We start from the raw sequence: 23118 nt of genomic DNA on the forward strand, positions 1-23118 counted from the left end.
TAAAGATTGACATGTATGATAAAGGATGAGTGTGCTATCAAAAGGTTTTCACTCTATTACTCTATGTTCAGTCTTCTACATTGTGCAGCACCATGCTGTCTGCAGGGATCTTTCTCTTAGGCCTGAGTGCACTGTGTGTTCATGGACAAAACACATCTGTAAGTTTCTGAACGTCTTGTCTACTGAATAAATCAGGATGATTTTTGGAGTTTGACTTATGAGTGAAAGAAAGCTTGTCGACCTGTTCTCTCCTGTGACTTTGTCGTTTCAGGTGGACGACGACTACATGTGTAAGAAGCTTTTCTACAGTTGATACAAAGTGACACAAAATTGTGTGTCAACTGTTTGGTTTCGTCTTGGGATATCTTTTGTGTTTGTCTTCTGGCTATCTGGTTTCTATGTTTTTAAGATGTAAATTTTGCTCCTTTTCCTCCTAACAAGGCTTGCTCCGATTCTTCTTTTTTATTATTTACTCATTTCGATGAATGTCTTTAACGAAAACTCCAGTGTTTAAACTGTTCCTGACAGATGAATATGAAGAATACTCTGAGATGCCTGTGATCACTCCTGCTATGAGCGATTGGTTGTTCGAACTCTTGAACGAAACCGGTCAGTGACCGCGAAAAAACTCTGTGATTGTACGTTGTGTCTCCATCTTAACCTCTCAGCATCTACACTCATACTTTATCCCTCTAATTCCAGGTGTCTGTGATCCAAACCCTTGCCTTAACGGTGGCTCGTGTCTAAATAAAAACGATACAGACTTCACATGCTTGTGTTCTGAGCCTTACATAGGCATAAGGTGTCAACAAGGTAGGAGTTACAAACTTGGCTTCATGATAGGGTCAATTTGTAAAGCAATATAGAGATATTATTCTGGTTATTTCTGGGTGTATCGATCTACTTTGACAGTCTTATTGCAATATCGTTTATGTTTACTGTCTTTTCAATATTTAGTGTCGAATCTGTGTGAGAATGTCAAATGTGGATTTGGTGACTGTGTCGTAAACCTTAACAAACCTCCATATTATGAGTGCAAGTGCAAACACCTCTACCAAGGCCCCGACTGCAAGCAAAGTGAGTATCGCAAACTCTATCTTTCACAAGATTTTATATTATATTATATTATTTTATGTTATTTATTTATTTTATTTTATTTTTATATTTATTTATTTTATTTTATTTTATTTTATTTTATATTATATTATTTATTAAGCAGGACATTATACATTTAATATTTTGTTTGGGTTGACCAGGAACATTTCTAGACTAGAGACTCTAATGTGCATTCATCAGTCATTGCATCTTTAGAATATTTCAACTTTAATTGGACCAACCTATACTCGTGCCATTCTGTCCAATTTAAAATAATTAAAACAGTAGTTTTAGTCTAAAATTCTTGGATCCTACTACTGTACATGATTCCAGTGGAGGAGGGTTAGGTGCAAGGTTAGATGTAGGGTTAGGGTTTTAAATGGGTTTTAAACGGGATCCACAAAACAAAAGACAAAAATACAAAGGTGTCCAATAGTCTGTAAGAGCCTTGCTGATTTCCTTGCTGCCCTACTGTTTTTGTGTGCTTTAAAACTGTTTATGTCTTCTACCAGTGTTGTCGTCGCCCTGTGACCCCAATCCTTGCAACAATGGGGGCACTTGCAGGAGTAAGGGACGCAGCTTACGCTGTTTTTGTCAAGGAGGACATACTGGGAAATTCTGTGAAACTGGTAAAAAAAACTTTATCAAGAGTCAGAGTCAGCCATCACTATCATTTCACAGAAAACATCCAACAGTAGATATTTATGATCTTATAGGAAGCCCAAAATACACTTTGTCCATATTTTCTGTAAGTCACTGAAAAGCAAAGTTTAGTTTTTAGGCTTTCTGTGTTCGTCTGACTGTGTTTGTGTTAAAACATTCCACTCCGCTGTATTTCCTTTTGAAATTTTGAACTCACATTAAATTTGTCTCTTACCCAATCTTACATAGCTCCCAGTGACTGTTACGATGGAGATGGAAAGACATACAGGGGTTCTGTCAGTGTAACAGAGTCCGGGCTGAACTGTCTGGACTGGCATTCTTATTTCATTTTGGCCAATTCAGACGATCCTTTCACCATTTACTCAGAATTTACGGGACTGGAATACAACAACCACTGCAGGTATTATCAAATTATGCCTGTCTGCTATATCACAATGTTTAGCATTTATGTAATTATAGCATCTTCGAAATTACTTTCTTAATGTAAGTTTGCAGAAAGCTGAAATCTATTGTTTTCAGCTTGTTCATTTAAGGTGGATTTCCTCTGCAAGGAGGATAATCTTACCTCTCGGAAGCATCAAAGTTAGACAAGTTTCAATTCTACAAACGCAGTTTTAGATGCCTTCATATGACTTAAAAATAAATAAATGAACCGTTTCTTGTTGCTTAATTGGAATACGGAGGCAGTGCAACCTCTTTAAATTATCCATGACAAACTGTGATTGTTATATTGTATCAGTAAACTGTTTATATTCTATTCTATTCTACATTTTAGGAACCCAGATGGGGATGACAAGCCTTGGTGTTTTATAAAGAAAGAAGGCAAACTAGAGTGGGAACACTGCAAAATCAAGAAGTGCTCTGAAGGTGATCTTAAATACACACACACAGTGTATATATATATATCCTGTTTGCTCACACTGTGCTGTGCTACACTTTTCCAATGATCCTCAGACTCAACGTCTGCACCATCAACAACACCACTAGTCACATCGGTGACAGACTCTGCCCAGTTCTCCCAGTGTGGCATATCTCGGCCCGTTGCCACCAGCAGGATCTTTGGGGGTAGCAAGTCATTACCTGGTGCCCACCCCTGGCAGGTGTCCCTGCAGACCAGAACCAAAGGCTCAACCGACGAGTTTGGTCACTTGTGTGGTGGGATCCTCATCACATCCTGCTGGGTCCTCACTGCTGCCCACTGCATGTAGGTTTTTGTATTTGGTTTTTCTGGTATTTCCTGTTTATTCATTATTATTTGACTTTAATCTGATGTTTGTTGGTTTTTTCCAGTAAAGATACTGACGAATTCCAAGTGGTGTTAGGAGGAGTGAACATAGAGAAAGACGAAGCAATGGACCAGACCATCCCAGTAATCGACACAATTGTTCATGAGAACTACGAGGCTACTTCAGAGGCTCTTTATAGTGACATTGGTCTGTCACATTTATCAAATATAATGTCCTTTTGCAGCCAAATATATCATAGACAACAGTGTAATTAATATGCAAATTTGGCTGCAGTCTTTGTGTCATTTCACCCAGAATGTCTCTATGTTTTCTTTGATCATGCATTATAGTAATATAGTTTTGATTTCCTGATTACAGGAAAGTGAATTTGATTAGTTTACAAATCAAATTATTGTCACTTACTGTATACGCTAATTTCCTTTGTAGCTCTGCTTAAACTACAGAATCTTACGGACAGCCCTTACTGTGCCAGGGAAACCAACTTTGTGAAGGCAGCGTGTCTACCAAGCCATGTGTTCCCCACTGGAAAGGAGTGTGTGATCTCAGGATGGGGAGCCACTAAAAAAGGTAAATAACTATTTATATAAAAATCTTTAAAAAAAAATGAAATAGTAATTCAGTATTACATTTTAATACAATTAGAGGACTTGTAAGAATAGTCAAAATTGATGCAACAGAGGCCAAGAACACAGTATCCTACATTTCCCAGGATACAATAGGATAACATCTTTCATTAGACCCTTCCTGCCTGGTAAAGAGCCATGTTTTTGAATTTCCACACCTCCGGTTTATAACACATTCAGTCATAAATTTGATATATCCAAAACTGACATCAATATGACATCATCAGGGTTGTTTTTATCACATTGGAGAATTCCCTTTAGAGCCACAGAGGACTTTATATAACTGTTTTTACAGGCTAAGTTTTAGCTTAGAAATAAAATTCCAGATGTTAATAATAAGCCTATTAACAATAATGTCTCCCATTTGGGTCCCATCTGCCATGAGATTGTGAGAATTAACCAGCATAAACAATACCTGTACCCTAAAAGTGAAGTAATTCAGCCATCGTTGATTTTATTGTTCACACTCATGCTTTTCCTACTGTGACAAGCATTTAAATCTGAGCTTGTTTTTCACTCTCATCCACTTTTCAGAGGAGTACAGCTCCAAGTTGATGAATGCTCGTGTTTTCCTGATCTCGGATGAGCGATGCAGCGCTCCTGACATCTATGGAAGCATACTGGACTCCAGTATGCTCTGTGCAGGGATTTTGCAAGGCGGAATCGACTCCTGTCAGGTGTGTATGTTTGTTAAATTGAAGAATGCAAATCCTAGGGCATTGCTTCCTTCAAGATTAGTGGTGTTTAAATTCAAGCAAACAATTTGTTTTAGGGGTAAAGGTGATGATAACATGTTTCGTAAGCACTTGGCAGAATCATTTCATTAGGGACCCTCTATAGACAATATTATATTTTTAACTTGCTCTTTCTAACTCTACAGGGTGACTCAGGTGGACCCTTGGTGTGTGAGGAAAATGGCACTAACTACGTCACTGGTGTGGTGAGCTGGGGCGATGACTGTGGCCTGAAGAACAAGCCTGGTGTCTACGCCAACGTCCATAGATTTATCGGCTGGATCAAAAGCAAGATCTACAGTTAATTTGGTTTTGGGGAAGAGAAACAGACTACAGCTTAGTTTGCCTTGGAAAAAAACAGTTTATTTTATCAGCAATAAAACCAAGCATTTACTCCCAGCCCAGCTTTGAGTTAAAAAGGGCACTGTTACAAACTCACGAAGCTGAACCTGCCAGACAAAAATGTAGATCACACATCATTTCAGTAGGCCTAGACTTCTTTCTCACTGAGCCTAGCTCAAAGTGCACTGGGTTTAGCAGACCCCGTAAGAAAAACCGCATGTTTTGCAGGGCTGCAACGAGATTTTGCGTCGCTCAACTTGTCGCACGTGTTCTTCTCTAAAGATAAAAAATAAATAAATGATGAAAAATATTCCCTGCTGTGCTGACCATATATCAATCTCTGGTCCAGCTTCATATTTTCTAAACACACTCAATATACAAAATCAAAATGCAAACTTTCCATTTGATATTTCATACAGTATCAGTTTTATCCTCAAACGACCTGAATTCGGTATTGGTGTCCTTGATGTTTTTGCACGAGCTGGTGTTGAACACGGTCCTTTAGAGGCAATTTAACCCATTTAGAAGTGTCGACAAAATGTCATAAATACCTTGCATTCAACCTAAAGTTGAAGTTTCTTTCTGAATTCTTTTTTGCTCACTACATACAATGACAACCCTTTTAACTAACTTGACAAGTCCCATCCTGATTCAACATGCTTAATCCCCTCTGTTGCACCTACAGTACATTGGTGTGGCATCTCGTGTAACTACAGAGTCATTTCAAATCAGACACCACATACACCACCTGTAAAAGTAATCCACCCTTTCTGAAAGTGGCCCTCTTTAATGTTCTCTAAACACTATCGTCTATAAAAACTCCTCTCCGATCTACGCGTCTTCTATCGCAGCGGCTTTACTAGACATCGACGTCTTGACTGTGTTCTGGATGGCGGCTGATGAGGAGGTGGAGGAGGTGGTGCTGGACTTCTTCTCCATGGATTTGAACGAGGTTGTGGTTGACTTTTTCTGGACCGTCTGGATGGTCTTCTTCCTCTTGACGTGAAGGACCTCCATGGCGTCCATGTTGACGCCGCCGTGGTGAATCTCCTCGCTGGTCTCCACCTGCTCTGAAGCCTGCTGTTGCTCCAGCAGCTGCTGCTGCTCCTCCATCTGTTGCTGGCGGTGCATCTGAAAGAAGGACATGAAGGAAGTTCATTTAAAGTAATACCACTATATTGTACATGAATTGCTTATCTGTAGTAGGCTGCTAGAACCCTCACCATCATCATGTACTGATAGTTTGCAATAGCCTCATCAGTGCTGACTCCCTCAGCCAGCCCAAGCTCTGCAGCCCGACGAGCAAGCTGGGCCTTGTGGGAGCCAGGAGGGGTCCAGCCCACTCCTTTGATCCAGTTCAGGTCTGACTTGTAGTTCACCTACAACAAAACAAGGCAACAATCAGCATGGTACATAAAGAACCAAAATGAAGCGGGCCTACAACAAACACTCTCAACATATTTTCAAAATAAAGTTATCTACCTACAGATCACAAACATATTTAAACATCTAACCGATATGTTTTTGGCCACCTGATGAATATAAGTCCAATATTCGCCAGTATTAGCCAGTATACCCTACATGCACCATGACTTACATCACTCTGCAGCTTGTAGGCCTGTTTGGCATGCTTGACATTGAGCTGCTCGGGGTCACAGGTGTAGTCGTGGAGCTTGTGGCGGTAGGTGAGGTCACTAGCCTGAGCCTGGCTCTTTTTGGCCTGCAGGAACTCTGGCTGGTCAGCATGGATTTTGTAGTGAGCCCGGTCCTCCTTGGATTGACGTTTATACTCCAGGTTGCTCTGGAGTTTGCTGGCTGCCAGAGAGTGCACCATCTTAGGGTCATCCTCCACGCAGCGCAGCCCCACCTGCTGGCCCTTCTCCTTCAAATGGGACTCCTTGTAGCGTAACTGTGTGTGCGAACAGAGACTGTTTCACTAGTTGTTGTGACATTTATTTTAGGGTTTTAAACTGGTAGATAAATTAAGCACTTAGTAGGCAGTCTACTGTTTTTCTGATGCACTTTTCATAAAATAAAAGGTGCAAATACACAAAGAGCTGCTAAGAAATCCAAATTTTTGGTTAACAAATGGTTTAGGACAGACTAAAGGGATTTAAATTGTGCAACAAACTGAGCTGGATCACATGAACTCACATCACTGGCAATTTCCCTGGATGCCTTAGCAGTTTGGAAGGGAATAGCGTCCAGCCTGAGGTCATAGCCAAACGTCTTCACTTGTTCCCCAGACGACTTATAAACTTTCTTCATGGGAAAAGAATTTTGAAGACAAAATTAGACACAAAGTTATCTTTCCATGTGGATTTAAAAGCAATGCTTGTGTCGAGGACTGAGGAGAGTTCACTTACATCGCTAATCTGCTGGGCGTTAACCTTGGCTCTGACAAAGTCTGGATCATCTGAGTGTAAAGTGTACTTATGCATGTCATCATTCTTCCCAGATTTGTACAATCTCTGCAGCATAAAGACGAAAACAGGATGTCATTGTCATATCACAGCACACATCCACAATGTTCGCAGTATCACGAAGCACTTTGAATGATCTGCCCACCTCACTGCACTGTTGATAGCTCGTCTTAGCGTGGACAATATCAGGAGAGTCAGTCACTGAGGTGAACCTCAGGCTGTCTGGCAGCTGACGATACTTCTTCTGCATAAAGGAAAACCACACACACACACACACTGTCACACACTCGTCTTGAAAAAACAACATTGCATGTGGGTTACCCTTAGTTGTCCGACATTGATATCTGACTCTCTAGAGGCTTCCACATCATTCACCTGTGTCTAGGGATTGAGGCAGCCCTATCCTCTGACCTCAGTTACCATAATAATTATTAAATTACTAACCCCCTTAACCCTATAATTATCAAAATGGTGTCTGCTTTTCTAAACACAAACATAAAGCTGCTCTGTATCTCAGGAAGACAGTCAGTGTCCCCATAATAATCTAAGATTTAATACTTTCCCCACAGTGAGTACAGGACATACTGTACGTGTAACCCCCCATATGTGATATGCTAAAACAGAAAATGGTCTCACGATATCCAGTGATATTAATTAAAAACGTACACATGATGGATACTTTATGAGCCGATTATATTATTTACAGCTGTAACAAATTGTAAGCCAATAAAATAATAAATCAACAGTTAACTGAGTAACAAAACATCCATAATTCAAATAAAAGATAATAACAGAGATATATTTTTGCTCTCTGGTGGTTGGTAAGTCGTGCATTGGGGGACTCGTGACCTTGTGATGTTTTGTTTATGCAATAAGAAACATGTATTTCAACTAAAACCGTCACATGTACTCACATCACTTATAAGTTCTCCAGCCTTCTTAGCAGACTCCAGCTGAGGTGCACCCACACCATCCCAGGCCACTCCTTTCATGAAGTTCAGATCTGACTTGTAGAGTTTCTAGACGTAAAGCAATGAGACGTGTGAGTCAGTGATGATGAATCATCTGTTTTTTTCCCACCCCTGCCCATCCCTTCCTCATCCACACCTCTCACCTCACTCTGCAGGTTGTAAGCCGTTTTGGCCCATTTGACCTTCATGTCGTCGGGAAGCACTGTGTACTCGTGCAGTTTCTTCCTGTAGTCCTGCTCGCTGGCGAGGGCCTGGGCGTTCTTAGCCGTCACCAGGTGAATCATGTCTGGGGTGAGGTGGTACTGCCCGCTGGCTGTCAGGGCATCCTTGCGGTACTCCTGGTCGCTGGCCAGCCGGCCTGCCTGCATGCAGTGCAGGAGACGCGGGTCCTCCAAGACGCTTTTGACCCCAATGTGCTTCCCTTTTTCCAGCAGGTGATTGTGTTTGTAGTTGTACTGTAGAGACACAGAAGTAAAGGTGGATATTTCTGTCAAATATCAATATATATCAGGCAATAATAATGTTTGTAAGTCTAGTTTTAATTTACATCACTGGCGATGCCTGTGGAGCTCTTGGCGGACTGGAAGGGTATGTCCTGCATGGTGAGTTTGTAGCCCTGAGCCCTCAGAGTGTGCCAGGACTCTTTGTACTTGATCTGGAGCAAAGAAACAAACAAACAGCAATCAACAGTATGCGCAAAAAAGTCAGTATACTATACTAACAGTATACTATATGATGCACAGGCCACAGAAACTTGTACTACCTCACTAAAGTTGGCTGCATTGATCTTCGCTTGTGTAATCTCTGGTCTCTCAGATGTTATGGTGTAACTGTGCTGGTCATTCACCCCTTTCTCTTTGTACAAACGCTGAATGGGGAGGATAAAACACATCATTTAAAGTCTCTTTTTTTTAAATCACAGCCTAACCGTGCAAATGAAAACACAATAAACTCATCATCTCACCTCGTTTGTGATCTGTCCACTGAGTTTGGCATGGATGATGTCTGGAGAGTCAGCCACAGAGGTGTGTTTGAAGTTGTACGGCTGCTGACGGTACTTTTTCTGTTATAAAGGAACACCAGGATCTTTGTTAAGCTTTTAATCAAGTCAGTGTTTTGTATTCTTAACGAGGAAACTTACATCAAAAATCCAGAAAAACAGCAATGATCAACACACATTACATGCTGGAGTTTGGAATTGTTAAGATCTTGTCTTCCATATAGGCAATATCAGCAAAAACTGCTGTATGTACACTAAACAAATAGAAAAAGGTGATGTCCTACATCACTGATGAGGTCTGTGGCCCTCTTGGAGCCTTCTATCTGCAGAGCCCCTGTGGCGATCCAAGCTGCACCGCGCAGGTAGTTCAGGTCAGAGCGATATACGTTCTGTAACAAACACACACATACTTTTTTGTAAAAAATTGCTTGTTTTTTTCAGTTACAAAGGCTTTAAAAATCTTGACAGAAGCTGTCTATCTCACCTCGCTCTGCAGAGCGTATGCTCTCTTGGCCGCCTGCACCTTCATGTCATCAGGCAGCGAGGTGTACTGATGCAGGGTGAGCTTGTAGTCCTGATCACTGACCAGCGACTGGGCCTTTTTAGCGTGGGCGACCTCCATCATGTCCATGGAGAGGTTGTACTTTGAGAGCTGCTTCGCCGAGTCCTGCTTGTACTTAATCTGGAGAAAGAGACAAAGGACATAGTCTGTGATTTAATATATTATTTAAATCTGTTTCTATGTTTGCTGAGTTACAGTTAAGGAGCACTTACATCACTCTGTAGCTTGTTGGCATGGACAGAGTGAGCGATGTTCAGGTCATCCTGCAGTCCCTTCAGTCCGATCATCTTCCCTTTGCTCTTCTCAAATTCTTCTTTGTACTTTTGCTGAAATGAAAAATCATTTTCATTTTCAATTTCAAGATGTTGTAGCAAGACACGTTAAAGGAGATGGAAATGTTTCAAGGCATCAGTTAAATGGAACTATATAGACATATTTAAATGTTTTCAGGTGCATGATAACAGGTTTTAAGCTCACATCGCTGAGGATCTCCCCGGATGCTTTGGCAGACTGGAAAGGAATGGCATCCAGACGCAGCTTGTAACCGCCATCACGTAACTTCTTCCAAGATTCCTTGTAACAGCTCTAAAAAAATGCACGCAGCACATGTATAAACTCCTTGCACACAAAGGCATCTGACTGCCTGCTTGGTGGATTTCATTTTTCTCTGTGTGAAGTGTGGTTTTACCTCGCTCAGGTTCACAGCATTGATCTTGGCCTGAACCATCTCAGGCAGCTCGCCACTGAGTGTGTAGTTGTGCTTCATGTTTTCACCTTTCTCCCTGTACAACCTCTGTATAGATGAAAAGAAGGCATTACAGACTCCCTCTGTATATTTATATACCTCATTTTAACCCATTTTTGTCACATGCTTTATCTTGTGCGTTAAACAACAGATTGAGAGCTGCACTTACGTCAACGGCCAGTTTGTTGCTGACTTTGGCCTGGACCATCTCTGGAGTGTCTTCAACACTAGTAAACTTCAGACCGCTCACATGCTGTCGATATTTTTTCTAGATTGGAAAAAAAAACAAATTGCATGTCATAGTTCATGTCATGTGGTGAGATGAAGCCATGTAAAAACAGGTGCAGGCGCATTTGATGAACAGTAGAGGGCACAATCTTATCACAAACAACAATATACTACTTGGCAAAGTGACAAAAGAGGATTTCTTTCAGGGACAAATTTACAGCAGATAGATAGACAGCTAGAAATATGTTCAGGCTCTGTTCTGCTTATGTGCTGTCGGGCATTTCATGGTCTAATGTTGGTAACCCTGACTGGAATGACTCTTAAAATAAGTGGCTTTAAGGAGCCTATGAAAAGAAACTGGTGTTGCCAGTCTGCACTAGGACTGTCAGAAATATCTTTATGCACCGTTTGCATGCATTTAGAAGAAAGCATTTGTAAAAAAGAGTCTGTGGATAAGAAGTTTTATTGTTTTAGAAGAGGTAAAAGGTTGAGAAAGGAGTTGAGAAGACGATCATTTTGCTTGACTAGAGGGTAGATTATTATATCTAGAAACTCAAAATGTCTGACTTCTTCTTGTGTTTTACATCTAGATTCGTTAAATATAAATATAACTCAAAGGTTCATAGGCGGATAGAATATCAGAGCATGGAAGTTTCCATAATAAAGCCTCTGGACTATGTTTCCAAACCTGTGCACGCACTCAACTAAGAAGATCTGGGCACCATGAAGCTTTTAGGAAACTGGACACTTGGCATTAATGAGTGGACGTTTCACAGCTCTCCCTTAGAAGGTCAAAAATGGCATGTGTCCTGTTTCCTAATCTACCTTTCTGAAAAAACTGTGATGTAATATTTCAATGTAAATAACGTGGACCCACAAACCTGTTTAATTCGGTAAATAGAACGGAAAGAGGGAGCCCTAATTAGTGAAGATGTGTCTTTTTTATTATGTGACAGCCTCAGCTACTATAATCAGTCTGCTCTCTTGTTATAGTCGGGTGTAGTCCACATACTTAACCCAGTTTCTGGAGAACAGGAATGGTCCGCAGCTCTTTAAATACATTCTGACCTAAGCTGTAAACCTAGATATATGCCTTCCAGTCACACGTTACACAATCATGCTTATCACTTTCTCATGCACTCTCATGCTAATATACCTGCATAGTTCTCTAGTTATTAATAGCGCTTAAGTGTGGTTAAACATACTCTGCATGATAATTGGTTTAAATTACATTTGAGTTCCAATACAATTACCATAAATGAGGGAAATGTTAATGAAGTTTAAGGACGGTAAAACTGTGTTACTGTCTGAAGCCTGAAGCTGATTTCAACAATGCATTCTGGGTCACACGTTACCTCGCTTGCGAGGTCCCCCGCTTTCTTCGCCTGCTGGACGTCCAGAGATTTTGAGGCCTCCCAGCCGACGCCCTTCATCCAGTTCAGATCTGACCTGTACTGTTTCTGATTACGGACGCACACATTTCACATTTTTAATGCCAAATCCTTTTTGCTTTCACATAAAACAAGCTGTTATTTGGACATCTAACAGTAAAAACTTACATCGCTCTGCAGGCCATAGGCTTTCTTAGCCCAGGAAACATGAATGTCAGTTGGCACGGTTGTGTACTCATGGAGGAAAGTCCTGTAATTGGTCTCGGTTGCCAGGTCTTGAGCCTTTTTGGCATGGCTGATGTTCAGCATATCCAGATAAATACTGGGAAGCAGATTAATTTCATACAGTAAATGAAGAGTTTTGTTCCAATATGAAACAAAATTTAAGGACATTTCTCATGGTTTTATGCTGAATTGGTGCACATTCCCACTTTCCTTCCTTCCTTAGGTCTTTAGCCTGATGTAATGACTATTTTATCTGTAAGTCCAAGTGTCAAGTGCTTGTCAAAAGAGATAATTGTATTATCTCTTTTCAAAAGGTAAGAGCAGGTCGTTGGCCACAATGCTGATGTATTTGCTAGCAAAATGCAGATATAACTTTTAAAACCACCATCTATGTTTTAAAGAAGATATCTTTGATTTTCAGGGGTGTTCACATAATGTTTAACTCTGAGGCAAACTAATTCAGCAAAGAATAGGAACTCTGTTTTGTCTGCTTTGACATGAAATCAGCTTTAACTCATTGATTGGGGTAATTAATATATAGCTGCAGTTAACTGTGTTCAAATGAATCAGAACAGATTAAAAAGTGTTAAAGGTCCTCACCTGTATTTGCTCTTAGTATCCTCATAATCCTTCTTGTAGTTGCGGTTGCTCTGTAGTTTGGTGGCCAGAGCAGAGTGGGCCATCTGAGAGTCATCACTGACTGACTTAATGCCAATAACCTTTCCTTTGTTTTTCTCATAGTTCTGCTTGTATTTGACCTGCAGGAGGAAAAGATTTTAGAGTGACAGTGTAGTGCAGTGGCAATCCTACAAATGAATTTATCACAGAATAAAAACGTTTTCTTCTTCAGGTTTGTACTTATCTGCTATTATTCAAGTCAAAATATTATAGCTCTGGACAAAAATGCTCAGTTCTGTTTTTAGAAAAACTCACATCACTGGCCAGGTCTCTTTTGGCTTTAGCAGTGAGTATAGAGAGAGAGTCCAAACGCAGCTCGAAGCCCTTATCCCTCTGCTTCTCCCAGCTGCTCTTGTACACTTTCTAAAAATAACAAAAAGTAGAAATCTCTATTATCTTACATTCATACAGACAGAAACATCAGAAATAGAACAACAGAAAATAGAACAAACAGAAATCTTCACCATTAAGAACTATTTTGAAAATAGGGTTTAATTTGATGTTTCTACTTTCATTGATTATTAAGCTTTTAAAGTTGCAGGTAATTTGGTTTTCAGACAGATTTCTGTTTTGGTTTGACTCTTCTCTTCATTTGTGCTGCTGTTCTGTCTTAGACTGGACTTCCTTTTTAATCTCAATGGGACCTTTCCTGGTTAAATAAAGGTTTAATAATAAATATAACGATTTAGAAACACAATTCAATTGAATGATGATGAGTCTTTTTAGTTCTACTTAAAAAGTATTTTTGATTTCTTATGGATGGACCAAAGTTTGAACTACTTGGATGACTTGGAGATTTGAACTAAAACATTTTGTCAGTTCTTAAGGGCATGTGGCAGCATGGTACTCATCTGGAAACAGAATGTTAAGTTGCACAGTACATCTTAAGTAGACCCGTAACTACACAGAAAATGGGCTGTAAGGATTTCCTTTACATGCAAGGCTGGCTATGAATTGAACCGTTTGTGCCAATTAAACTTCTAAACACTGAAACCGTTATGTGTGTTAGCATTTGGTTGATTTTCAATCCTAACTTAATTTTCCTCATTTCTAATGAATGGACTACTTCCCTTTGTGTCTTATGGGAACACTAAATAAGTTACAAGAACCTTGAGCTGAATGATTTACATTAATTGAGAAGTGAACCAGCTTTACTGTATGTGTGAGTACATCATCATGGAAACCACTGCGTCAGCACTGAGCATTAATTGTTGACTGACTGCAATTAGTGGCATGACGCCAAGAAAAGAGGCTGCTATTGCCCTGTGTGTTCTTTACAGAATAAAGGTCAGATGTAAACGAAGTTAAGATGCACAGATTAAAAACCCTTACTGTATTCTCTTGATAGGAAAATCTAATTCTTGCAAAGACATTACCGGGCTAAACACAGAGCCCTGAGGTACACCACACATCATCACCAACAACTGTATGCACTGTTTGAAGGCTTTGTACATCCACACGAGTCTTTCCAATGACTCTAGCTGGTTTAATCCAGCTTTAGTATACCTAAGGAGCACAACAATGATGTCCAATACGTGATTTAACAGAATAAGGTATATACTAGGGCTGCAGGTAATCAGAAAAATACAGAATGTGTGATAAATCTGATAGGACACTTTACAAAACAAAGATTTAAGCATATAATCTGACTGCATATATGTAATGATGGATCTCTTGTTATCATATGTTATGCTCATTGTGTTTTTCACTGAACTTACCTCACTGAGAAGGTCAGCGTTAGCCTTTGCTTGTCTGAAAAGGGGCTCGTCTTTTGTCATGGTGTACTGGTGCATGGTCTGCTCTGTGTCTGCTTTGTATGCCAGCTGAAAATCAGACATATATATGATGTGAGAGTGCACTGTAACTAAATGTAAATGATTACAGCATATTCATAGTGAAGACCTTACATCACTCTGCAGTTCCTGGCTCTTCTTGGCGTGTTTCATGGAGAGATCGTCCGCCACCTGGGTGAACCTGATGCTGTCTACTTTCTGACGGTATTTAGTCTGTGGGGAAAAAAAGTAGTAGTTAAACAGTGTGCCTAACACAATGTAAAGTTCATTACACACAAACACATCATTGTACTGACATCGCTAAGCAGCTCTCCAGCTTTCTTGGCCTGGGTGACGTTCATACATCCTTCAGTCTCCCAGCCCACTCCTTTCATCCAGTTCAGGTCTGAACGGTACTGGTTCTGTGGAGCAACAAAAAAGGGAAAATTCAAACCCAGGCAACATTTCTGAATTTGAATAACAGACCGCGGTTCATCCCTTCCTCTCGTCTCTCACCTCGCTTTGCAGGGAATAAGCCTTCTTGGCCTGCTGGACCTTGATATCATCAGGCATGACGGTGTACTCATGCAGCTTTGTGCGGTATTCCAGGTCACTGGCGAGGGCCTGAGCCTTTTTGGCATGGCTGAAGTTGATCATGTCGTGAGGAAGGCTGAATTGGGCCTGTCCCTCCTTGGAGCCCTTCTTGTACTCAATCTGAAGTGGCAACAAGTGTATGGGTGCTTAGGGTGCTGTGTGAGTCAGATACATGCATTTTAATGCCTGTAATTACTGATCAAAATGACTTCTGCTTACATCACTGCTCATCTTGGCCACTTGAAGTGAGTGCAGAGTCTTGGAGTCGCTCGTGTTATACCCCACTGCCTTTTCTTTGTCCTTCATGTAGGTCTCCTTGTATTTAATCTGAAACACATGCCCTTCTGACTTAATTATCATATTTGATTAACCCACTTATTTTGTTTTTTTTCTGCCTCACTTAGACTGTAGAAGAAGAGTGGAGAGGAGTGTGTGTTTGCTTACATCACTGGCGAGGTCACGGGAAGCCTTCGCTGCTTTGACACTCAGGTCGTCCATGCCGATGTCACAGGCTTTAGACTTGGTTTTCTCCCACTCTTCCTTATATTTAATCTGGAGCGATAAATTCAAATGATCAAATGATCTCACAAGAAAAGATTTTCTGTCACCATGCGAATGACCTACCACGCGTAGCATATGAGGCAAGTGTCTGTGTGGTAACTTACGCCACTAAACAAGGCAGCGTTGGCTTTGGCTTTTTTGATCTGGGGCAGGTCCTCGGAGAGTGTGTACTGATGTTTGGTCTTTTCATAGTCTGCTTTGTAATTTAGCTAAAAAAGAAACACATGGATATCACATTTAAACTCATTTGCTCATAAGTACAGTGTGCAGCTGATGAAGGCGGTGTGATCTCATACTTACATTGCTGACCAGCTGAGCGTTTTTCTTTGCTAAAGCAATCTCGGGTGTTTCTGTCACTGGATGATACTTGACCTGATCAATGTGTTGCCTGTAGTTCTTCTGCAATGATCATCAAATCATTTTTACAATTAATATATACATTTCTACCTGAGAAAAATATTTGTTATATATATATTTGGATTTGTAATGTAATTTGCATATACATATAATACATATTTTGTGCTGTAAAATAAGAACTCACATCCTTTAGTGGATCCAGTTTCCTTTGGCTCTGGTAGCCTGGTGTGAGGGTGGCTGGGTAGTTGTATTCACCCTGCTCCTGTTCACAGCCTTGTTTGTAAGAGATCTAAAAATTGACAATTCAATTATAATTAGGCTCGGTAATATTACAGGAACAGAGGTTTAGTAAAAATTGGTCCATATATTACATAATAAATATAATATTGATCATAAATATGCATTTTCTGTCAGTTAAAGAGCAATACAATACTGGCTCTAAGCCGATTTGGGACATAAACTTGCAAAAATCTATCTAAAAAATCAAAAACAAGGCTTACATCACTAGCCAGTTTCCTTGCTTTCATAGCATGCATAGTCTTCTTGTCAATGCCTGAGTCTTCATAGTGGCCCTTCATATCGCTGGTGTACTTCTCTTTGTACTTGTTCTTTCAAAAAGACAGAAAGGTGAAGAAGAATCAGCATGCAGGACTCTCTAATAAAACCACACATTTGCCAAATATATATAGATGTTTTCAAGGGGTCGTTTTTGTAAATGTTATGTTAATTTTAAATACTTACATCACTTGCAAATTTGGCAGCTTTGGCAGCGTTTTGAAACTGTGGCGTCTCACAGAAATTAATGCTGTGACCTTTGCTGTTCTCCAAGTCTTTCCTATACTCAACCTGTTAGAAAAATATGAAAAATTACAGCAGCTGCGCTTGGTAATATTTTTCATTTCAGCCCCTTTTTGTTTGTTGTTGAACAGTCAGAGTAGATCCTTTGTGACACCGTGTTGTGTGCCAAATATAAAGCACATGCCGTTAATCAGTCACCGTCACTGACAGTCCATCATAACTCACTGAGACAAACCTTTAATCTTAAACATGCTTCGCTGAACTTAACAATGACAGCACGACACCATTTAACTTGTCAGTTCCTTTGCTGCTAAAATACCACACAGCGAGAGCTTTGTCACCTTTAAACATTCAGGCTTAATCAGAACATTGTTCACAGACAGGCCAAAGCTATTGTGCTTGAATAATGTTTCTTTAGTAAAAGGCAACGCTCAGAATAGATGCTAAAAGCTAACATTTATGTCATGTTCCCGCAGCTCAGAATAGCTGCTCAAGAGCGAAGCACAGTGTGAGGTAACATTAGTTTGACAGGATATCCCGTTGGCCTTGGAGGTGAGCTGTAACACCACCGGACAGGCATGTCAGAGATGCTGGAAATGCAAGTTGGGTGGCTTGGTGTCTGCTGGAAACTGACACAGTATGCCCAATATTTCCAGCGCTTAAACACACACACACACACACACACACACACACACACACACACTAAAAAGGAAAATTTGTATCTGGAAATGCTTTGTCATAGACTTTAACTTAAATTTAACAATATTTCCTGGGCCACATTTTCCACTAACTGTTTAAATAATGTTAATATTGTACATTTTATCTTTTATTGTCTTTGTAATATTAAAACTTACTTGGAAATAAACCCTTATTGAAAAAAAAAATCAACTTCTTGACTTCCTTGATGAAGCTATAAATCAGATACAGAGACAAATGTCCTGGTCTGTTTGACAAGCTCACCTCACTGACAAGCTTGTTGATCTTTCGGGCGTTCTTTAAAGCCAGGTTGTCCTCGGACGTCAGGCTATGGAAGTGTGAGGTGCCCTTCATCTTGCTTAAGTCCTTCTTGTATTTTAGCTGCAAACGGATGAGAGATGATTTAGTGCGTGTAGGAGGACAACACGTTGTATTTCGAAAGATTAGCTGTACACACATGGAGTCTAATTTAGTCTGGGTGGAGAGTTTAAACAATGACAACACGGGGAGGATTTCTCATTGTAGTCCGTCATCTATTCTGCCGAGTGATGACAAGGCCAGATGATGGATGAAGCTCTTAGATTTTACACTGTGTAATTTCTTGACAGCATTTACAACCAGTTCACGCAGTCACACAACCGATACAGGCTCCTTTTTTTTAAACTGCTCCCTTCTTAACCTTCCAACTACTTTAATGTCAGGTCGATACTCACATCACTAGCGTTTTCCTGAGCCTTCTTTGCAAGATAATAACTAGGAGTGATCATGGCGGGGAAACTTCCTTTGCCTCGTTGCTGCTCATACTCCTCAGTATAGGCAATCTGCAAACAGAGGATAACATATTTACTTCATTGTACTTGTAGGAATACAAGAAGTAATACAAATAATGGATAAACTATTTTCTAAAAGCATTTAGAGGGCTGAAATTAAATCATACAAGCTAAGGTGTCTGAAAAAGATGTGCCCATGTGCTCTAAGATGCAAATCATGCATCCTCTAAATTATGACAAAGGGTCTGTACCTCTGTTGCATCCCCTTTGTTTTATCTCATTAACTCATTTTAACTCTAAAACACTAAGAGTAAATTCATACCTGGCTGAAGTTCTCTGCATTTTCTTTAGCATGGAGTGCTTCCGACATTGCTGCATCAGTGCTGGCTTTACCCTTTATCTCCTGTTCATACATCTGACGATACTTTATCTGGTAAGACATGACAACCATTACCACAGGATGATCGGGGGGGGGGTCAGCGACAATGTTTGTACGCATGTGTTTTGTATGTTTTTTATATTGTCTGCTTACGTCACTGGCCTGCTCGCTGGCCTTCTTTGACATCTTGTATCCAGGTGTAAGATGTGCAGGAAAACTCCCTTTACCTCTCTGCTGCTCATATTCTTCTGTATAGGTGTACTGGAGGGAGAAAAACAATGATTCAGGTGCACGGTAATGTTATTTTAACTAAAAAAAAAAAAGGACAACCCAGGCTTACAGATAAAATAAAACAGACTCAGACTTCAGTATGAAAGGTTTTTGAAATAACTTACATCGCTAACAATTTGTCCTTGTTTCTTGGCCAGAAGCACCTCTGGAGGGTCAACGAATGCGGTGTACTTTGAAACTCTCTCCTCATGTCCTTTTTTGTATTCCAGCTGATGAGAGATTTAGATTTGTCGCATCAACCACTGGCAAACTCAGAGTTTTAATTTTGGTCTGAATCTTGTCCAGAAAGATACAAGAAGAAAAAATAAATGAGACCAACTTACATTACTGGCCAAAGTATTGGCTTGTTTTGCAGCCTGGTAACCTGGTGTGATCATGGCAGGGAAGCTGCCTTTTCCTTTTGACTGCTCGTACTCCTCTGTGTACTTCACCTGCCATGGAAGCACACAATCAATCAATTGGGGACACTTTAAACTTCTTTTTATATCATTTCAGAGTACCACTTTACTTATTTAAAGATATACAATAACCCCATATTAAGAGAGGAAAAGATGCACTCACGTCACTGATGGTCTTCTGGGCCTGAGACACTGTTACTATCTCCTGGTTGGTCACCATGCCTGAGTAGAAAGTCTGCTGCTGTGAGAACCCAGACTGAGACTTAAAGGCCTGTTTAGAAGAAGACGAACCTGATCATTTCCAAACATTTACAGGTCACACTGTACCTTCCATGCCTTTAGGACGTTGTAAAATACTTTTACAAATAAATCTGTGTCTACAAAGCAGAGTAAGCACAAAGAAAATAATCCTATATCATTTTTTTGTTTACAATTAGAGGATTATTTCAAGTTTGCAAAGACGGGCAAGGGTACGTAATACTGTTTGCTTTATATATTAAATATATGCAAAACAAAAAACTTCAGAATTTGGGCTTTGAACTCCCTTTAACTGGGTGCAATGGCCAGTTGCTCTATCGGGAGCTCACCTGGCTGGCCATCTGATTGGCTAGACGAGCCTTCTCCAGCTCCATGGACCTCATGTCTTGGTGGAAAGTGGACATAAAGCGCTCGCCATCTTCGCGATACTTCAGCTACAAGTGCACATAGACGACAAGCATTAAGCCAAGGCCCTGCACACATTTTGCACATGCGCACACTAGTGTTTGCAGCATCCACTCTGACAGTCAGATGCTGTAAACACATGCATGAATCAAGAAAAAAATAATAAAAAAGCTCTGACTAACCCCGTTTTCAGATGCACGGACACAACCATCACTTTATTATGCTGTCAATCCAAACAACCTGAGCTCATGTGCTTTAATGATGAAGGGATATTATTAGAGTGCTGTTATTAATAACTGAGATGTTCCAATCAAGATGAAGCTGGACCTGCCAAGAAAAGATCCAGACAGGAGCACTGAGTGATGAAACTCTGAGCTGTTTGCTAATGATCCTTAAGCTGTAGAAATGTTCAAAACTAATATTAGAATAGCTCGGCTGCAGGGGATAAGAGTGGCTTCTGTAAAGGGCAAACAATATACATATGACAGCATGACACATCCTTTTATCAAAACTCAAGGTAAACTTTAAGTATGACCCAAAAAACAAAAAAACAGGTATCACCAAGGGACTAAACAAAAGCTCTGCATGTTCAGGGATCAGAGTGTGAGGGTCACTGAAGTCAGATCAAATATCAAGTCCTGTAACTCCCTAGCGGCTTATAGCAGTAGCTGATGAGCTGGCTATCCCACTGCTAATATAAGCATAAGAGCGTTGCATGAACCCGTAGACACAGACAGACGCAGACAGACAGGAACAGGTGGCAGGGCAGAGGAGAGGAGAGGATGCGAGGCTGTTTTTTTTCCTGACGTATAATTTTAGCCCCCTGAAGCATAAAGTGGGCTAAGCAAGAGGTGGGGGGGGGGTCTCTCGCCTCTCGTCACATGAACAGAAATAACCAGGAGAAGCACTCTCCATTCCTCACCACTGCTGTCACCGTGGACCCAGAGCAGATGTCCACCTTTTCCCTATTCCACCTTAGGGTCAGATATTGAGCTTTCTGACTGTATATTTGTAGGTTAATAGAGCTGAGTCATCTGTGAGGTTACTGTGTGTGGTGTGTGTGTGCATTCAAAAAGTGTCACTATATAACATTAACACATTTAGGTCTATTTAAATTCAATTGTAATGCATGAATCAATCCCTTTGAACAATGATCTAAACCAACACAGACAGCTATGAATATCAGCCTCCATAGTAAATCCAGTCATGACAAACCGATGATGAATGGACATTTCATTCATGGCATACATGGCGACCTATGTCAGCCCGTCAACAATACACCTTGACTCACGTCAAGGCCGAGACATTTTATCTCGTGTTGCCGCCTGTGTGCTTTACGCGTGACATCACCGTACCTCACTGCTCGCCTTGCTTTGCTTCTTCGCGTTGATGTTGACGGGGGTCTCGTAGACACTCGTGAATGTGTTGTTCCTTGGATTGTGTCTGGAGGGATGAGATATAGAGATGGTCCTCATTTTATAGAAACAAATGGGAAAAATATATAGATATTCTCACACCAGAAACTGTTCCTAAAGGTGAATTTATGATCAGTTTGGGTGATTATACTTAAATGAGTTACATCATCAGGTGTTACTGGTGCCTAGTACTTACACAGAGCAGTATGGCCTCTTCTTATGGCTGACAAAGTTATTGGCAGTGAGCACCATCTTACAGACGTCACAGTGAAAACATGCTTTATGCCAGTTCTGACAGAGAAAAAGACAAATCACATTATTTTCAATTAATTATTATTATGAACTCTAAATTCAAACCTGACTTCAGTCTAGTTTGTTGTGTGTAGACAATGTTTAAACTTAGGACTTGTCATTTCTGATCAGATTAATAATAATTGAACAAGGGCCCAAAATAACAGCAGCAACGGCAGCATGATCTTAAAACTGGACACGCTAAGGTGTTTTCAAATATAGCTTTTATGTGGCTCTTAAACTTTCCATGCTGCAGAAGTTACAACGGAGTGATCAGTAAAAAAACATGTTACAACAGTAACCTTTCTGTGAGAACGTGTTCTTACTAGTTTTATATTAAAAAGAATAATACAAACTTGATGTTTAGAAGACCATTTTCAACATACGTTTTGTATTTTATTGGCAGATGCTACATTTAATTGAATTCAGCTCTTTGCACACATAGAAATGTGTACTTTGGAATACTTGGAATTGTTTAAATGTTGCCATATTTAGGTGTTTTTCTGTGGCAAATCTCATGCAGTTGAGGCGTTACGAAACATCTACAAATGCCTCAAATTTCACTTACACTTATTTTTATCCTTTGACAAGAGTGTTATGTAAGAAGTTGATTAATAAATTAATAATAAATCAGAGTATTTCTGTGTTACCTGATCAATGCAGTTGATCTTCTCAGCTGGGTAGACCACAAACCCACACCTGGCACAGGACTGCATGGTGAATGCTTGTCCTTGTCCAAAAAGAAGAAGAAAATAAAAACTTCAGGAAAAATATTAGAAGAAGTCAACTAGTGTGAAACTGGTCGGTCAAAAACAAGAGTCAGGTCAGGCAGGCAGGCAACAGTTTAGTGTTGGAACTGGCAGTGACTCCCAGACAGTCGTTGTTAGTGCGTCTCTGGTGGTGGTAAACTTAGCTCTGTGACTGTCAAACTTTGAAACTGTCTCTTACTTGATGTCCCATGGTCCAACCCCCTTCCATGTATCATGCCAGGGGACTGGCTGAGGCCAGCTGTCTGTCTGCTGGAAGAGAGAGAGAGAGAGACAGAGAGAGAGACAGAGACGGAGACAGAGAGTTCAGATGTCACTGTATATGTGTCATGATCCTGAGTTGGACAGGTGGTTCAACTTTGGGGATTTCGTCATGACACTGAGACATTAAAGTGTAATACATTGTGTAATAGTTTTACTTAGTCTTACTTCATCAGTT

General features: G+C 40.4%; 2 protein-coding genes across 4 annotated transcripts; one reads left to right on the forward strand and one right to left on the reverse strand.

Moving 5' to 3' along the window:
* The first annotated feature begins 46 nt into the window (after nucleotides 1–46).
* LOC104927891 (hyaluronan-binding protein 2-like) lies at nucleotides 47–5014 on the forward strand. Of its 2 annotated transcripts, none has more exons than XM_019264801.2 (13): nucleotides 47–158; nucleotides 272–290; nucleotides 508–609; nucleotides 703–813; nucleotides 958–1077; nucleotides 1608–1724; nucleotides 1987–2158; nucleotides 2534–2625; nucleotides 2713–2962; nucleotides 3049–3191; nucleotides 3432–3572; nucleotides 4163–4305; nucleotides 4509–5014. In XM_019264801.2, the coding sequence occupies exons 1-13, from the start codon at nucleotides 93–95 to the stop codon at nucleotides 4665–4667; spliced, it is 1635 nt and encodes a 544-aa protein (XP_019120346.2). In that variant the 5' UTR covers nucleotides 47–92; the 3' UTR covers nucleotides 4668–5014. The 2 variants fall into 2 exon arrangements, with proteins under 2 accessions (XP_019120346.2, XP_010740375.3); XM_010742073.3 differs by having other exon boundaries at nucleotides 529–609.
* Nucleotides 4704–22820, reverse strand: nrap (nebulin-related anchoring protein). 2 transcript variants are annotated; one of them, XM_019264799.2, is made up of 43 exons: nucleotides 22563–22820; nucleotides 21818–21912; nucleotides 21562–21649; nucleotides 20131–20235; nucleotides 19707–19814; nucleotides 19469–19576; nucleotides 19250–19354; nucleotides 19008–19115; nucleotides 18798–18905; nucleotides 18419–18526; nucleotides 17970–18086; nucleotides 16953–17057; nucleotides 16712–16819; nucleotides 16396–16500; nucleotides 16155–16253; nucleotides 15959–16063; nucleotides 15738–15845; nucleotides 15513–15620; nucleotides 15216–15413; nucleotides 15017–15121; nucleotides 14835–14933; nucleotides 14646–14750; nucleotides 13183–13290; nucleotides 12850–13007; nucleotides 12193–12346; nucleotides 11989–12093; nucleotides 10575–10673; nucleotides 10349–10453; nucleotides 10138–10245; nucleotides 9873–9986; nucleotides 9583–9780; nucleotides 9383–9487; nucleotides 9063–9161; nucleotides 8862–8966; nucleotides 8646–8753; nucleotides 8242–8553; nucleotides 8042–8146; nucleotides 7273–7371; nucleotides 7071–7175; nucleotides 6859–6966; nucleotides 6302–6613; nucleotides 5928–6083; nucleotides 4704–5835 (listed from the first exon to the last, which is right to left on the reverse strand). In XM_019264799.2, exons 1-43 carry the CDS (start codon nucleotides 22626–22628, stop codon nucleotides 5536–5538), a joined length of 5424 nt encoding a protein of 1807 aa, XP_019120344.2. In that variant the 5' UTR covers nucleotides 22629–22820; the 3' UTR covers nucleotides 4704–5535. The 2 variants fall into 2 exon arrangements, with proteins under 2 accessions (XP_019120344.2, XP_019120345.2); XM_019264800.2 differs by lacking the exon at nucleotides 20131–20235.
* Between the last annotated feature and the right edge of the window lie 298 nt (nucleotides 22821–23118).

Source organism: Larimichthys crocea, chromosome XVI (genome assembly GCF_000972845.2).
Source record: "Larimichthys crocea isolate SSNF chromosome XVI, L_crocea_2.0, whole genome shotgun sequence".
In the NCBI taxonomy this organism is placed as follows: domain Eukaryota; kingdom Metazoa; phylum Chordata; class Actinopteri; family Sciaenidae; genus Larimichthys; species Larimichthys crocea.

Excerpts from the sequence above, each read along its gene's own strand:
- nrap (XM_019264799.2), bottom strand. The coding sequence starts at position 22,628 with ATGCAGTCCTGTGCCAGGTGTGGGTTTGTGGTCTACCCAGCTGAGAAG. Across the intron at positions 18,527-18,797 it reads ATGCAGAGAACTTCAGCCAG|ATTGCCTATACTGAGGAGTA; the intron begins GTATGAATTTAC and ends CTCTGTTTGCAG. Across the intron at positions 14,751-14,834 it reads GCCAGGAACTGCAGAGTGAT|CTGGCATACAAAGCAGACAC; the intron begins GTAAGGTCTTCA and ends TCTGATTTTCAG.
- LOC104927891 (XM_019264801.2), top strand. The coding sequence starts at position 93 with ATGCTGTCTGCAGGGATCTTTCTCTTAGGCCTGAGTGCACTGTGTGTT. Across the intron at positions 1,725-1,986 it reads TGGGAAATTCTGTGAAACTG|CTCCCAGTGACTGTTACGAT; the intron begins GTAAAAAAAACT and ends AATCTTACATAG. Across the intron at positions 3,192-3,431 it reads GGCTCTTTATAGTGACATTG|CTCTGCTTAAACTACAGAAT; the intron begins GTCTGTCACATT and ends TTTCCTTTGTAG.